Source organism: Mauremys reevesii, linkage group 8 (assembly GCF_016161935.1).
Source record: "Mauremys reevesii isolate NIE-2019 linkage group 8, ASM1616193v1, whole genome shotgun sequence".
NCBI lineage: Eukaryota > Metazoa > Chordata > Testudines > Geoemydidae > Mauremys > Mauremys reevesii.
This window is the reverse complement of record NC_052630.1, coordinates 29,958,844-29,974,592: the sequence shown is the minus strand read 5'-3', so window position 1 is coordinate 29,974,592 and position 15,749 is coordinate 29,958,844. Positions and strand designations below refer to the sequence as shown.

The window sequence follows — 15,749 nt, the reverse complement described above, 5'->3', positions numbered from 1 at the left end:
AAAGAGCTAAAATTACTAAGGGCTGAGCTCACTGAGTGCTGTGTTAACTAGTGGGGGAGCCTGAAGATATTGCTAAGCGGCTGGCAGAGCTGAGCAGTTTGCAAGATGGTTGGAGTGGCCCACAGAATGATGAATGAAGCGGGGTGGAACAGGGCAGTTCGTGGGATGTCTGGAGCAGCTCACGGGATGGCTGGTGGAGTGGAATGGCTCATGGTGAAGCCTGCAGCAGAACCCAAGGGAGAGGCCTCGGACCATGTAAGGTGCCCCTTAACACCCCGTATGCCCCTTCCCTCCCATATCCCCCCAGGCTGAGTGGGTAAAACTCTGCAGATAAATGTTTGAACTCTGGGGCTGCACTGACCAGGGACAGAGTCTTTTGGGTGATTTTTGGGTTGCTGGACTTAAGAGACTTTTGAGGTGTTGGACTTTTGGGGTGATCTTTTGGGTTGTTGGACCCGGAGGGGAAAAGGATCCTGACAAACTTACTTGGGGGTGGGTCTTTTGCTCATAGAATCATAGAATATCAGGGTTGGAAGGGACCTCAGGAGGTCATCTAGTCCAACCCCCTGCTCAGAGCAGGACCAATCTCCAACTAAATCATCCCAGCCAGGGCTTCGTCAAGCCTGACCTTAAAAACCTCTAAGGAAGGAGATTCCACCACCTCCCTAGGTAACCCATTCCAGTGCTTCACCACCCTCCTAGTGAAAAAGTTTTTCCTAATATCCAACCTAAACCTCCCACACTGCAACTTGAGACCATTGCTCCTTGTTCTGTCATCTGGTACCACTGAGAACAGTCTAGATCCATCCTCTTTGGAAACCCCTTTCAGGTTATTGAAAGCAGCTATCAAATCCCTCCTCATTCTTCTCTTCTGCAGACTAAACAATCCCAGTCCCCTCAGCCTCTCCTCATAAGTCATGTGGCTCCATCTCCCTAATCATTTTTGTTGCCTTCCGCTGGACTCTTTCCAATTTTTCCACATCCTTCTTGTAGTGTGGGGCCCAAAACTGGACACACTACTCCAGATGAGGCCTCACCAATGTCAAATAGAGGGGAATGATCATGTCCCTTGATCCTATTTATACAGCCCAAAATGTTGTAGCTTTCTTGGCAACAAGGACAGACTGTTGACTCATATCCAGCTTTTCGTCCACTGTAACCCCTAGATCCTTTTCTGCAGAACTGCTGCCTAGCCATTTGGTCCCTAGTTTGTAGCAGTGCAGTGTAGTGTTTGTGTCTCTAAAGGCTGGCAGTAGGCAAAGACAACTAGGCAAAATAAATTGACAGTTTCAAAGACACCGAGAGAGCTGAGCTACTAGCTGTTTTTCCTGCTTAAGCCAGGCTTGTCTGCAAATTAACCTTCTTCCTGCGCAACACAGGGAGCAATCCCTGCTTCCTACTCCCCCATCAACATACAGCTTGTCATTAGTCATTTGACTTTTCAATAGAGGGCTGTGACTTGCCACCAGGAAATTTCCTGAGACTTCTATGCAAGGGTTCCATACATACATTCATAGATTCCAAGGCCAGAAAGAACCATTGTGATCACCTAGTGAGTCTGACCTCCTGTTTGTTATGAATCCTGGTTGTGGTGTTTCCCCAACATAAAGCCGCATTGTTTCCCTCCTTTATTAAAAGGATTTTGCTACACTCAGACTCCATGCTTGTGAGAGGGGAGGAAGTATTGCCTCTTAGAGGCACCCGGGGGGGGGGTATTGTAATTGTCTCAGGTCACTGGGTGGGGGTTCAAGCCAGTTTTGCATTGCATTATTGAAACGGAACCCCTAGATACTGAACTCGGCCCTTGTTGCTGCCAACTCAGATGGGCAGAAGGGTTACATAAAACATAATAGAGGTAGTAATTGTTCTTCCAAACTAGGGTTGGAACACCTGCAACTCCTCAGTTGATGTTGGATGCTCTGCCTTGATTAAATCATTTCCTCCATTACATGCAAACAGGACTACTTGGTACCCTCTCACTCTCTCTCATTGGGTCTGTGAAGAACATTAACTCAGAGTGAAATTTGCCATATAAAGCAATATTGAAGTCTGTGACATTATTTGTTGTAATGCTAATGTATGTAGTGCTCTGAATTATATATCAAAGTAGTGGCTTTCAGCAGTTCAGTACAGATGTAACACTGAATTAATGTAAAATGAGAAAGATCTGGGGACTGTGCTAGCAGTAGCATGACATAAAGATGCCATTTTTATTAAGATTACTGCCATTGTTCTGTTTGGTGTAGAGCGGAAGTTTGTAGACCCTGCTATAAAATATAATCACTTTTACCTGATCTTTATTACTTAATGTGAAGAAAAACAAAGTAGTTCTGTAGAACTACTACATGAAATATTTAAAATGTACATGGTGATATTCAAGGCTACCTTATTTTTGTTCACCTAAACAAGGTCAATGTGTAGTCTTTCAATATTTCCTTCATTTGTACTTTCAGTGCACCATTATATACTTCCAAGCAGAAAGCAGTCTGCATTTTATGTAGAGACTTAGAGGATAGAGAGTAAATCACACACCATGTTTCTCTATCATTAAAAGTTTCAAACCACTGTTCATGCATGTTTCAGTGTTTACGGGTGGAGTTACCAAGCAGCTGACAAGGATCAACACCACCATAACTGAAGCTGTCTTGTGTATTTAAATAATAATTCTCTGCAGCAGCTGCGGAGTGCCAAACCAAATTTCCCTCATCATCTTCTTCCCTTGAGTGGAGTGTTTGCCTCCATCTAAACCGACCTTTTCTCACAATCGCTTGAGTGGACCTCACAGCATGCAATTAGCTAGTCTTACACTCAAGGCAATGTCTTCCCTTACTCTTTGAATGACAGTCGGGCAAGGAACAATAAGAAAAAAAAATCAGCCTAAAGCTATCATACTCCTCCCTCTCCTCTCCCCCCAAAAGGGCCACATCATCAGAACATTAACCCTTTCATCCCTATCAAAAATGTTTGTGGGATGTGGTAATTCCATACCCCTGCAGAATTCTAGCCACCGTGAATTTTACAGGGTTATGCTTGGCTTTGAATGTTTTAATGTTTGCATTTATTTATCCTATTGTGAATGAGTTATTTTTAACTACATATGATACATTATGAAATAGAAAGGGTAATATTAAAATCCAAATATCACTTATATTCAAATAAACAAAAGCAGAGGAAAAATCATTTTCCTATATTTTTCAAGTACTCTGCAACTTTGCTCTCTCTCTTTTTCATGGTAAATTAATATACAGAATGGCCTTAGAATCCTACCGTTCCACAGAGAGCTTAACTGCTACATTTAAGGTTCAATTATTAGAAGAAAAAAATGACTCAGAAAAACTGACACAGTAGGGCTCCCTATTAATCCTCCCTTACCAAATTATTTTAGCTCCATATTAATTGTGTTCATGTCAAATTCTTCCAGTTTACAGAATAAGTCAGAAAATTATTTAACTGTTTGTTCTCCGAACCTAACCAGGAATATGAAAACCAAGCTGTGCTTTCTGCCCTTTGCATCTATACCAGTAACAAAGGCTCTGAAAGTCGAATTTAGCTGACAATTTTGTGGATGACAGAATAAAATCCAGTTTACTCTTTCATATGACTATTAACTCTGCAGGAGTAAGAATTTGTCTGTCAGTAAACAGATGTGACTGTCAGATGCACTGAGAGCCAGTAAGTTGACTAAGGTATAATTTTTAGTTGCTTTCCACTTATTGTATAAATCATAGTTATTGTTTCAACTCTTTAGTCCTGGATCCACAAAGTAAGTTAAAAACACTGCCTAATTCTCCTTTAGAGTCAAAGGGAATTCTGTGCAGGGCCACCCAGAGGATTCAGGGGGTCTGGGGTAAAAAAAAAAGTTGCAATATTATAGAATACTATATTCCCATGGGGGCCCCTGGGGCCCCGGGACAAATTGCCCCACTTGTCTCCCCCTCTCTGGGCAGCCCTGATTCTGTGCACCAGAGTTATGGGATCAAGGCAAAGATTTGCAAAGTGTTTTTTGATTGTAAGTAAAATATATTTTTCCCTTTTGTTCTCCACTTGGCAAATGTCTCTGGCTTTCTTTTTGTGAACTATTAACATGTGTAATACAAGGTATTGTCTTATGTGTGGTCAAGTAAGAGAAGTGTGTTGCTTTGTGTTTTGTTTGGCATCAATCAACCTTAATCACTATGACTTTTTCCAGCGGACCAGCATCAGAAACAAAAATATGCCCATATCTGGAAGAAGACCGCTGGTTAGCTATAGTAGCTGTTTCCATTTCTTACAGTGACTAAATAAAAATGGTAGTAATTGTGCTGTGTTTTTATTTCTTGGTATTCATTTGGGGAATATAATCTGCCAACTTCCAACAATTTTATGTCAAATGCTGGAAATAAAATTACTGATGGTATTTCCATTTTTATAATGTTTTCAACATTTTTTGCAAACAAGCGCTAGTGACATAAGTATTATTCCCATTTTCAATATGGGAAAAATAAAACAGGCTGTTAGGAGAAATGTCCAGGATAACATAGTGGGTCAGGGTCAGAGTCAGGATTAAAATACAGGAGTGAATAGCCTCAGCCCCGGACCATGCACAGACTACAGCTGGGTCACTTAGAGAGTAACTAAACCATATCCACACAGTGTGTTTGAGCTCTGAAATGTTATGTATTGTAATTCATACTCAAAATTTCCTTTAAAAATGAAATATTTTAGTTTAGTAAATGCTTCTGTCTGATGGTAGTGATTTTTATCATGTGATCATAATTGTTCAAAAGCAGGAAGAGCACTGATGACATCAAGGACATGGAATACTTCTTCTAACCAAGGAAATATTTCAGAGCAGAGATTATATAAGAAGCAATCAACGCTGTACTGCTTCAGAATTGGAGTTGGTTAAAACGTTTCCAATTTCAGAATTTGAAGCATTTAAAAACCCTTGCCAAGCAAAATTGGCTAAAAGGTGGCTGAAGTTCATGTCCTGTATACTCTTAGGATTCTGCATTAACATCCCTGATTGTAGTGTAAGCGTTTCCCACGTAAATCTGATGTGCATAGTGAACTGCTCCATGAACTTCGCTAACTACTTTATTGTTTCATGTTAAGATTATGGAAGTTAAAAAGTCCTGTTTCAATACATTTTCAGTTCTAGTCTGATGTATAAATGTATTGGTGTGTTTAGTTATCAATAACACTAAAATATAAGAGCCAGAGAACACCATGACTACTTGAGTTGAAACTGAGCTGCTCTATAGACAAGGCCCTTCACTTCTGATTTTTATTTTGTTTAAAATTTCCCAGGAATTTATCAGTGTTTATTACAAAAATGATAAAATGTGTGAAAATCAGTGCAAAAAAATTAATGTCACAATTTTCTGGGTAAATATTGGTGTAAATACTGTGATGGGAGGACACAGAAAGAGAAAGGTCAGAATATTGAAAGTAAAAGCAGTTTAATGTTGTGATTTATTTCATGAACTGTAGTTTATCATGCGCATATGTGGGGCATCTTCCACTACATTGCCTTACTTCAAATATCCTCGCATTTTCCACTTAGACTAATTTATTATTAATAAACATCTACCTAATGTAATGTGTTGGGTTTTCTTAACATAATCGGTATTTTCATGTACCTGAGTGGTCCAAAATTGAGGTGAAAGTCAGTGAAAAAAAACATGCTTTTTCAAAACCCAGGAATAAAAATCAGTAAAAACTGAAAATAAAGGGCTTTATCTACAGGGAATGGTACGATTATTAAAATGTTAAGTGTACATGACAAAATCAGCAATCCCTCACTCTCACAGATCTTGGGAGACAGGCCAGTCCTCGCTTATAGACAGCCTCCCAACCTGAAGCAAATACTCACCAGCAACCGCACACCATACAACATAAACACTAACCCAGGAACCTATCCTTGCAATAAAGCCCGATGCCAGCTCTGTCCACATATCCATTCAAGTGACACCATCACAGGACCTAATCACATCAGACACACCATCAGGGGCTCGTACACCTGCACATCTACCAACGTGATATATGCCATCATGTGCCAGCAATGCCCCTCTGCCATGTACATTGGCCAAACCGGACAGTCTCTATGCAAAAGAATAAATGGACACAAATCTGACATCAGGAATCATAACATTCAAAAACCAGTGGGAGAACACTTCAACCTTTCTAACCACTCAGTGACAGACTTGAAGGTGGCAATTTTGCAACAAAAAAACTTCAAAAACAGACTCCAAAGAGAAACTGCTGAACTTGAATTAATATGCAAACTGGATACAATTAACTGTGGTTTAAACAAAGACTGGGAATGGTTGGGTCATTACACCAATTGAATCTATTTCCCTATGTTAAGTTCTCCTCACACCTTCTATGGGCCATCTTAATTATCACTTCAAAAAGTTTTTTTTCCTCCTGCTAACGATAGCTCATCTCAATTGATTAGACTCTGCCTGTTGGTATGCATACTTCCACCTTTTCATGTTCTCTGTATGTATAAATATCTCCTGTCTGTGTGTTCCATTCTATGCATCCGAAGAAGTGAGCTTTAGCTCACGAAAGCTCATGCTGAAATAAATTTGTTAGTCTCTAAGGTGCCACAAGTACTCCTGTTTTTTTTTCAATCCAAGAATGTAATTTCAGGCTGTCATCTCTTTCCTTGTACGCCAAAAGCACTGCATGCTGTAGGACAAGTGATGTGTTGGTCCCAGGATATTAGCGAGATATTGTGGATGAAATAATATCTTTTATTGGATGGAACAACTTCTTTTGGTGAGAGAGAAAAGCTTTAAAACTGACCACAGAGCTCTTCTTCAGGTCAGGCAAAAAAATTCTGTGTAGCTCGAAAGCTTCTCTCTCTCACCAACAGAAGTTGGTCCAAAAGAGATATTACCTCACCCACTTTGTAGGACAAGCGAGTGATTTAGCAAAACAAATATTTTCTAGATCACAAGAAATTCCCAAACAAAAAACCTGCTTTAGCATTAGTTAAGGTTGTTCTTATCAAACCAAACAATAAAAAAGAAATACAAAGTTAAGGATTAAAATGTTATAAAGTCAAGCACTCAAGATAGGAAATGTCAGAACGAAAAATGCTCATGCAAACTTGATTCAGCCCCTCATGCATATGCATTATGATGTAGCCTTTAATTAGATGCAAAGTGACCACCTGTGAAAAGTTTAGTATAAGAGACTAGCTCAGCATCAGATAGGAACTTAGTGGCAGAAGCAGGATAGAATCCAAGTTTCTAGGGTGGAGTTCAATTGCCCTAACCATGAGACCATCCTTTCCCTTCCCACAATCCTCTGCTTCATGTCACTACAGACCTTCTAACTTCTGTAACCAACGAGGCAGGAATCCCAAAAACAACTTCACTACACAATCCTGATTCACCCCCAGATCAGGTTCTTCCTGTGCACTGAATGAATGAATGAATGAATGAAACATAATATGGGATCATGCAATATGGGACTGTATACTGCGAAATTATATTTTTCTAAACTTAATTTTCATTTATAACTCTCCAAGCACTTTACAAAGGCAGGACAGACTGTATTATCATCCATGTGCAAACATTAGCACAGAGAGACTAACAGCCACAGCAAGTAAGTGATACAGGCAGAAAAGACTCAACAGATTAAAATAAAAACTACACCTGAAAATCTAATTGCTGCAACAATAGATAAAAATAGTGGTGGTACTCTAATGCAGTGGTTCTCATAGGGGTACGCGTAGCTCTGGGGTTATGTCAACTCATCTAGATATTTGCCTATTTTTACATCAGGCTTCCTAAACAGCCCCGTTGAAGTCAGTACAAATTAAAATTTCACACAGATTACTTGTTTATGCTGCTCTATATACTATCTTATATGGCCACGTGTATATGCACTGTATTAGGCATGCATTCTAGGTCATTTACTTATGCATGCAAGCATGTAAATGACATTGAAGGTGTCATGGTGTATATGTGGTTGCAATGTAAAAATGGATAGATTTTTAAAACGAGGAGCTGGAAGCAGCGGTAGCAGCAACATTCAAAATTGTAAGTAAATGAAAATGACTGAAAATAAACCCATAGTGAGTTCTGCAAGGAATATACTGCTTTTGGATTTACATCTACAAATAGCAATTCATCTCAAGCTTTGTGTTTCCGTTGTGGAGGAACTCTATCAAATAACAGTATGAAGCTAGCACATTTGCATCAACATTTGAAGACAAAACATCCTGTGCATGCGGGCAGTAGAATTTTTTCAAAGAAAGCTTTGAGTTCCAGACTTACCATCTTAAAATGAAAAAAAGCTTTTGTAAGCACTATACCATCTGCTATATGTTTTAAAGTGAGGTGAAATTTAGGGTACGCAAGACAAATCAGACTCCTGAAAGGTTGAGAACCACTGATCTAATGTTAAAAACACATAGAAACTGATCAATCTCACTCTTTATTTAAGCTATAGAGCAGCTTAGTTTTCTATCTCCCACTTCCAATAAAAACTTTTTAAAAAAAACATTGGTGTGTTACAATAACAACCAGGGCTGGCTCCAGCGTTTTTGCTACCCCAAGCGGCGGGAAAAAAAAAAAAAGTTCTACCGCCGCCACTTTTTCGGAGACAATTCGGCCGCAGGTCCTTCACTGTGAGAGGGACTGAGGGACCCGCCACCGAATTGCAGCCGAAGACCCGGACGTGCCGCCCCAAGCACCCGCTTGCTGCACTGGTGCCTGGAACCGGCCCTGATAACAATGAGAAGTCCAGAGCCTTTTTTTTTCACATGTAGTAGTTGTTTGTTTTCAAGTTTGTTCCTAGCACAATAATATTTACATACTTCATGGGTTTATTTTTGTCTATCCATTGTGTCCATGGCTACCAGCCTACTGCTTTTGTTTGCTGGTACCATAATGATATCAGTCTGATGAGTCAAACTGAGTTAATGCCAGCTTTTCACTGAGTATTAGATTTCAAGGAGTGCCCAAGGTGTATTAATAACATCATCTGAACATTTTCATGAAATGACTTATTGAATGGAAGGTGTCAGATCTCTGGATAGGTTTTCATCTTAAGGTTTTAAGTATATTCCCATTTCTCTTTTGTCTCTCTCCAATTTTCCAGCTAACATTATTTAAGGCTCAGACACAAAATTAAAAGATGCTTTCTAAAATTATTCCATTGTGTTCTCTCAGGAACGGTACAACGATATATGCCTAGGAGCAAGTATTCTCTGTTCATGGTTTGAACCTGTTAGGAGGGCAGCAGACAACCTGATAGAAGGAGCTTCTCAGCTGTGTCCCCCCCCCCCCCCACAGATACTGTTTATGGTATCTGACTCTATGTATATCTAATACTACAGGTGCCAGCAGGGATGGAAGTGTCACACAGATTGACTAGCAACCAACCTCTAATAAAAAAGACAAAATCTACAGCAAGTGGTGTCTGATTCACCTTATTCTAGCTGCCAGACTATAAAAGCAACCAGAAATCATTTTAAGAAGTCTGTGTCTGATCTAAATAGTGACCCTTTTTACTCATACTCCATGCATTTATACTGCAGGCTATTTGATCTCTGAAGACGCTTTGAAAGCAAATTTCATTTTTCAAGTATAAAAAAAATCACTTACAAGTCTGTTATCACCCCCATTAAATTTAAAGCAAAAAGGACAAATTCATCCTAGCTGTAACTCCATTTACACCCAATCAAGTTGAACCTAGGACAGAACTGACCCAAAGGGCATTTTAAAATCTATATTTTCCACATTTGTGTGGTTTACTTTTTCAATTTATCTAAACATGGATAGTGAAAAGGGCCTGGATCCATTTCTAATTCCATGTTTTATTGTTGGAGGGACACCAGCCTGATGCTGTCACATTTGGGTTCACACAGAGGTAGACAGTGTTTAAATCTAAAACTTTTTTTTTCATTTAAATTATATCAAAACATTCCCAGGCAAAATCCTACACTCCTGACTGAGGCCCTCACTCTCACTGACAATTTTGCCTTAAAAGGAAGGATGTAGCCCCCTGATTTTTAAAAGGTATTTAGGAGTTGTTGCACTCATCACTGATTTAGGAGTCAAAAATCTCATATTCAAAAGAGATTTAGGCTCTTAATCCCATTGACAGTGAATGGAATTTACACCCCTAACTCAGTTAAGCATTGCAATGCTGCGTGCAGTGATGCCTAAATACTTTTTAAAATCTGGGTGTTAAAGATTTACTCATTTTCTTTAGTGTTATACTTTAGCAACTGTTTGTCTTTCACAGAACAATGACATGTGGACATCCCTCTACGTCTGCTATAACTAAATCTTTTCTTTTAATTAACAGCATTGAATATTTTCTTTTAAAAGAACATGATGTTCCCTTTTAAAATTTCTTGTCACAAATAGTTTCTAACAAGCTTTTTACTTGTTCTGACTTTTTTTTTTTTACATTCTCTGCACACATGGACAAGGGAACCAGGAGGCATTTAAACTTTTTATATTCCCATCAATTTTTGCTGTGATGACTGACTTTCATTTGGTTCATTACGACACTAGGAATAACGGGGCAAAATTAGTCACTTAAAATTGTGTCTTCCTAGTTCCATAATACTAGCAATATAAGTGTCACAGTAACTCTGCACGTTTACAGGGGGAAGTGTCCACACTACATTTGGTATTAGGTCATTGGAGCTCCATGACTACAAAATTAAAGCGACACTGTTCACCTAAAATTATATCATGCAAGTAAACTAATGTCCTTAACAATGCAGCTAGTGACACCCTTGTTACACCAAAACAAAATTTAAATCCAATTTCCTCATCACCCTTTTTTCCTATTTGATTTTCAGTAACCAAGCTCAGAAAAACACACATAAGAGAATAAAGTCACTTTCTGTTCATTTACAGTTTGTTTCACAGTTGATTTCTTTACGCTGCAATGTAGCTTTTTCAAACACTGCAGGGAAGCATTTACTTTTATTAGATATTTTTATTGCATTTATTACATTTTTAAATAAAATGTGTAAACTTGTCTACACATCTTTTTTTCCCCTCCAAAGTTGAGATCAAAATCTAAAGGGATACCTTTGGCTTACTCAGGCTTTTGTATGAAATGTTTTAACTTGCTGTGTTTACAAGTAGTGCTTAATTAGTGTAGTTGAAAGAGATTAGTGAAAAAGAAAATGGCTTTTCCCATTTGTTCCCTCTGTGCAATGGCGTCACTCACTAGAATCACTTTGAGTATTTCCCCTGTATAGTCGATTTCTCTTGTTTGTACCATTCTTTCACAATGTAAACAAACTCTCTTAAAAAAGGACAAATATATTAAATCCAAAAAGCAGCACAGGGAGTCAGCATCAAATGTACTTCAAATTTATTTTTTAGTTTAGGTTTACTAGATTTAAGCTAAGTTGACATTGTTATAGTAATTGTCATAGCAGTTCATATCAGGCATCATTTCAAGTGCCATAGTTGTAGTACGTTACATAGAACAGCAATAATTTAGATGAGATGGTGGATTTTTTCCCTTCTTACAGAATTTCATAAGTTATTTGAGGTTACTTTTTTTCTGCTTTCTCCAAACAGAAGGAAACTTCAATTAAATTTGAAACATACACCTGTCCAAATGACAGCTGCAAGCCAACATCAAAACTAAAATTTTCTACAGAAAACACTAACTAAAAATGACTTCAGCCATCCCACAGCATCCTATCTGTATTTCTAGAGTCTCAAGCACCATAGTTTTTATAGTAGACCTCAGATTATCTACTCATTCTGTAGAAAGCCACCCGGCATACTTATGCAGATCACCTCTAAAAGTTACAGTAGCCAGAACTTCCAGAAATTGTTTAGCCACATCAAGAATCGTTAAAACAATTCTGATACATCAGCCCAAAGAAACAGTGGCTGTGATCTCTACGTTGTAATCCCTGGTTTCTTTTGCCAGTTCTAGTCTTTTAAGTACTTAGGTTAATAGCAGTTAGATGGATTGCGGAAGCAGTGTGTTCCATCCCTGTCGACTCTAGTGAGCAGTCTGCACCACTCCACATTTTCCATCTTTTCAAGGACAAAGTCTAGGTGGCTTGTTTGTTTTTGATTTAGGGATTTGGTGGAAGGAAGGTGTTTTTATTTTGTTTTAAATGAAAACAGAGGTTCTTCTTTATTGGTCACACAGGTCAATCCTTACATCTCTTACGTGGGATGTTGTTTTGATAGAGGATATCTTAAGGCCAAATATGCATGTGCATGTGCATCTGAAAGGCATGTACCTCTGAATACAATGTACCTCTGAATGTACCTCTGAATACAATGGGATGCACGCAGGCATCCGGATTTGGACCTTAACACTGAGTGCAATTTTTATGAATAAGCCTAGCTTACTCATAAATTACAATACAAGTACTTGCTTATCCACACACCTTTTCAACTGACTGCAACAAACCCTGTCTTCATGATGTAGTACTCATCCTAACAGGCCTGCTGCAATTTAGCTTCTATTTGTGATTTAGATTTCTTTTTTGATCATTCACCATACTCAAAACTAATTCAGCAATATTCATCTACAGATTATATATATATATAATGTGCTCAAAACCAGGGCCTCTGCGTGCACATACAAGTAACCTTCAAACCTCCAATATGCAACCGAAATTGACTTTCAGAGTCATTAGATCCCCATCTAAAACCACTTCTGACTTCTTCCTTACTGGATCTCTTTCACACACTCATACATACAAAGAACTGACAGCACATTTGAAACTTACACGGAGTGCTGAAAGGTAAAATATTTGGACTCTGATGGATCAATGGAGAAATGATTTCTGGAACTGATGGACTCCTACTGTACCTACACTGCCTCTAGTGCTAAAATGTTCAAATTGAGGGACTGTTAGCCAATTACCCCTCTGCAGAATTCAATATCCCTTGCATTCTAATTCAATAACTCTCTCTTATAACTTGGATGCAAACCATTCAGCTTTACAAATCAAAACCAACACCTTGAACTTCATCTGGAAATAAAAGAAGCCATTGCTGCCTTGGGAGGAGAAGTTCCACATTTAAGTAAGTGGTATGTAGATACTTTTCAAAAGAGCGTATGAATTTATAATGCTGGGGATTAATGGAAAATACATGTTATAATGTTACCCCTTTTGACCCTAGCAGCTACCCAAAAGTTCGGGTTTAGCAGGTTGTTCTAGTAAGGGATAGAAATAGGCGGTAATCAGGTATTTCTTTGATGCAGTTTTGTTTATCTACAACGTCCTGCGTCTCAAAGTAGCTTAATTTGCTCACAGCACCAAGAGCACTCTTTCAGCCTGCATCCCACCCGAAAACTTCTTCCCAGGCTTCTTCCAGAGCTATACACCAACAAGGCTGGGCCCAGAATACCTGGGGGGCTCAACCCCCAACCTTGTCGTAGTTACAAGGACTCTGTCACACAGGAGAGTGGAAGGGGAGCCCTTGACGTCAGGCAGGCCTCTGGGTAAAGGAAGTGGGAGCTAGGAGTCAGATCCTTTCGCTAGCCCATTTCACCGAGGTAGTGTATAAGCCAGGAAAGTTCCCCACAATAGCGAGACCATTCTCCCACTTACACTGGTAACCCTAGTCTAAACCTGGGTAGGTTCACATACCCCTTTTGTCTTAGGTGGAAGCTTGTGATTAATTCATCTTTACAGCTAAATTAAGTGAAGGGTGCATTCACACCCATCAGTCTCAACAAAGTTTGTGACCCATGCAGCCACTTTCCCAGCCTAACAACAAACAACATACAAATGCAGGGCCAGATTCTGCAACTTTTACTCCCTACATGTAGTACTATTCAAATCAATGGGACTATCCATAAGAGTAAACACAGAAAGCACTACAGAATCTGTCCCTAAATTAAATCATAGATCAGCAGCAGTAAACCATTGGCCTAAAACCATTGGCTCTGCCCCCACAGCATTCCCAGGCCCTGGAGCTGTGCATCTCCCGCACTTAGGTTAGCATTCCCAGTGACTATGGCCTTTTGCATGCAGTGTTCACCAGATTGGGACAAGAGATTGATGTTCCCACTGTAAAGAGCCATTGACAAAAGATGGACTTTTCATCTTCCTTCCAGACACAGAGCCAAAAAAGCAGCTAGTTCCATAGATTCATACAGATTAAGACCAAGAGAGACTTTTAGATCAAGTCTGACTTTCTGTATATCACAGACCATTACATTTCACCCACTTAACCCTGTATTTAGCCTAATAACTTGTGTTTGACTGAAGCATATTTTCCAGAAAGCACCCCATCTCGATTTGAAGACATCAAGAGACAGAGTCCAACACTTCCCTTCCTAGTTTGTTTCTATGATTAATCACCCCTCACTGCTAAAGAATTATGCCTAGTTACTCATTTGAATTTGCCTGGGGTCAGTTTCCAGCCACTGTTTTTTCTTAGCCCTTCTCCGCTAGATAAAGACCCCTTTAGTAACCAGTGTTTCCTTCCTGTGAAGGTATTTATAGACTGTAGTCAAGTCACCTCTCCGCCTCCTTTCTGATAAGAAGGATAATGTCCTAATGCTCTGAAAAGCAAGAGATCTCTGAAACTCAGCAGAAGAAATGCTGAAGGGGCTGCAGGTAAAAACATTTTATATAAGCTATTCAGACAACCAACTTTAAGCAGGTACTTTCATTTTAAATTAATCGAAACACTGTTTTCTGCGAGGTAGATTCTCTCCTTAAAATACAGGCATTCAGTAACTCACTTCAACACAGAAGGGGTTAACATATAAACAGGACAGTGGCTAACACCCAAATCCTGCTGGCAATATTCAGGGTTGTGCTCATCCTGTTTGTAACAAGCCCGTTTGTGATACGAGGGTGAACATGATTTAGCCCCTGTATTTGAAACCTGAAAACCAGTTTGCCAAAAGACCACCAAGAATGAATATTACAGATACAGCATTAGTAGAAAAAATGGAATAAAATGGGTTTGCATGAAAACCCATCTTTAAGGCATGCTGAAGACGTATTTTTTAAAAAAAATAATTTAAAAATACTACTCACTATCAAGGTGTCATCTCGCCCCATTGAAATAACAGTCCTGTTCACTGTGCGTAGTAGTTGTACCATTAGTTCTTGAATGTGATGATAAGTTGACTCCTGTAAAATAAGATGAAGCCAATATTTACATGAACTCAATATTTTTTAAAGCAGAAGAAAGATTTGGTTAGTAACTACTGACACTTTCAATAGTTGAATGACATCCTTGAGTGAAGTATTGGACTAGTCTTGCTTGCCTTGCTCACATGAGCAATCCCACTCATTTCAAAAGGAATACTCATTTCAGTAAGGCAAGCAGAATATGAGCCTTCTCTTGCCAACACCCCTCCCTAGTCTCACATTAGTTCCAGTCAATATGGTTGGTTATCAGACTATCATAATGGCCTAGCAACAGAGAACATGTGTCCAGGAGAAAACTGAACTATGGCACAAGCAGTTACAAATGCTAATAGCCACCAAGTTTGCTTTTAAAAAAAGTTTTATGACTAAGGAATAATTGTACAGTGAAGGAAAAATATATTTGTTTCCAGGTTTGCATCTCACAACCAGACCACCACCCACTGTGGTGGTAATCCTTCTTCACAAGGCACTTAAGCATTATGCTGAGAAACGCGGTTTTAAAAAAAATTATAATATGGAAGCTACTGCATGTATCCCTCACTAAGCCTACTCTGCTAGTTAATCAAGAGACTTTTTGTCATGTCTCTATGAATACTTTGGGTTTTGTTTTGTTTTTTAAAACATAACTCTT

At 39.0% G+C, this 15,749-nt stretch overlaps 1 protein-coding gene across 6 annotated transcripts in view; it reads right to left on the bottom strand.

Moving 5' to 3' along the window:
• The window catches only part of DOCK2 (dedicator of cytokinesis 2), a 509,152-nt gene that overhangs the window by 269,446 nt on the left and 223,957 nt on the right, over positions 1-15,749 (bottom strand). For all 6 annotated transcript variants that reach the window (XM_039483819.1, XM_039483820.1, XM_039483824.1 and 3 more), the window contains one exon: positions 15,002-15,097. In XM_039483819.1, the coding sequence (XP_039339753.1) occupies positions 15,002-15,097 (96 nt within the window). The remainder of the gene's footprint in view (positions 1-15,001; positions 15,098-15,749) is intronic.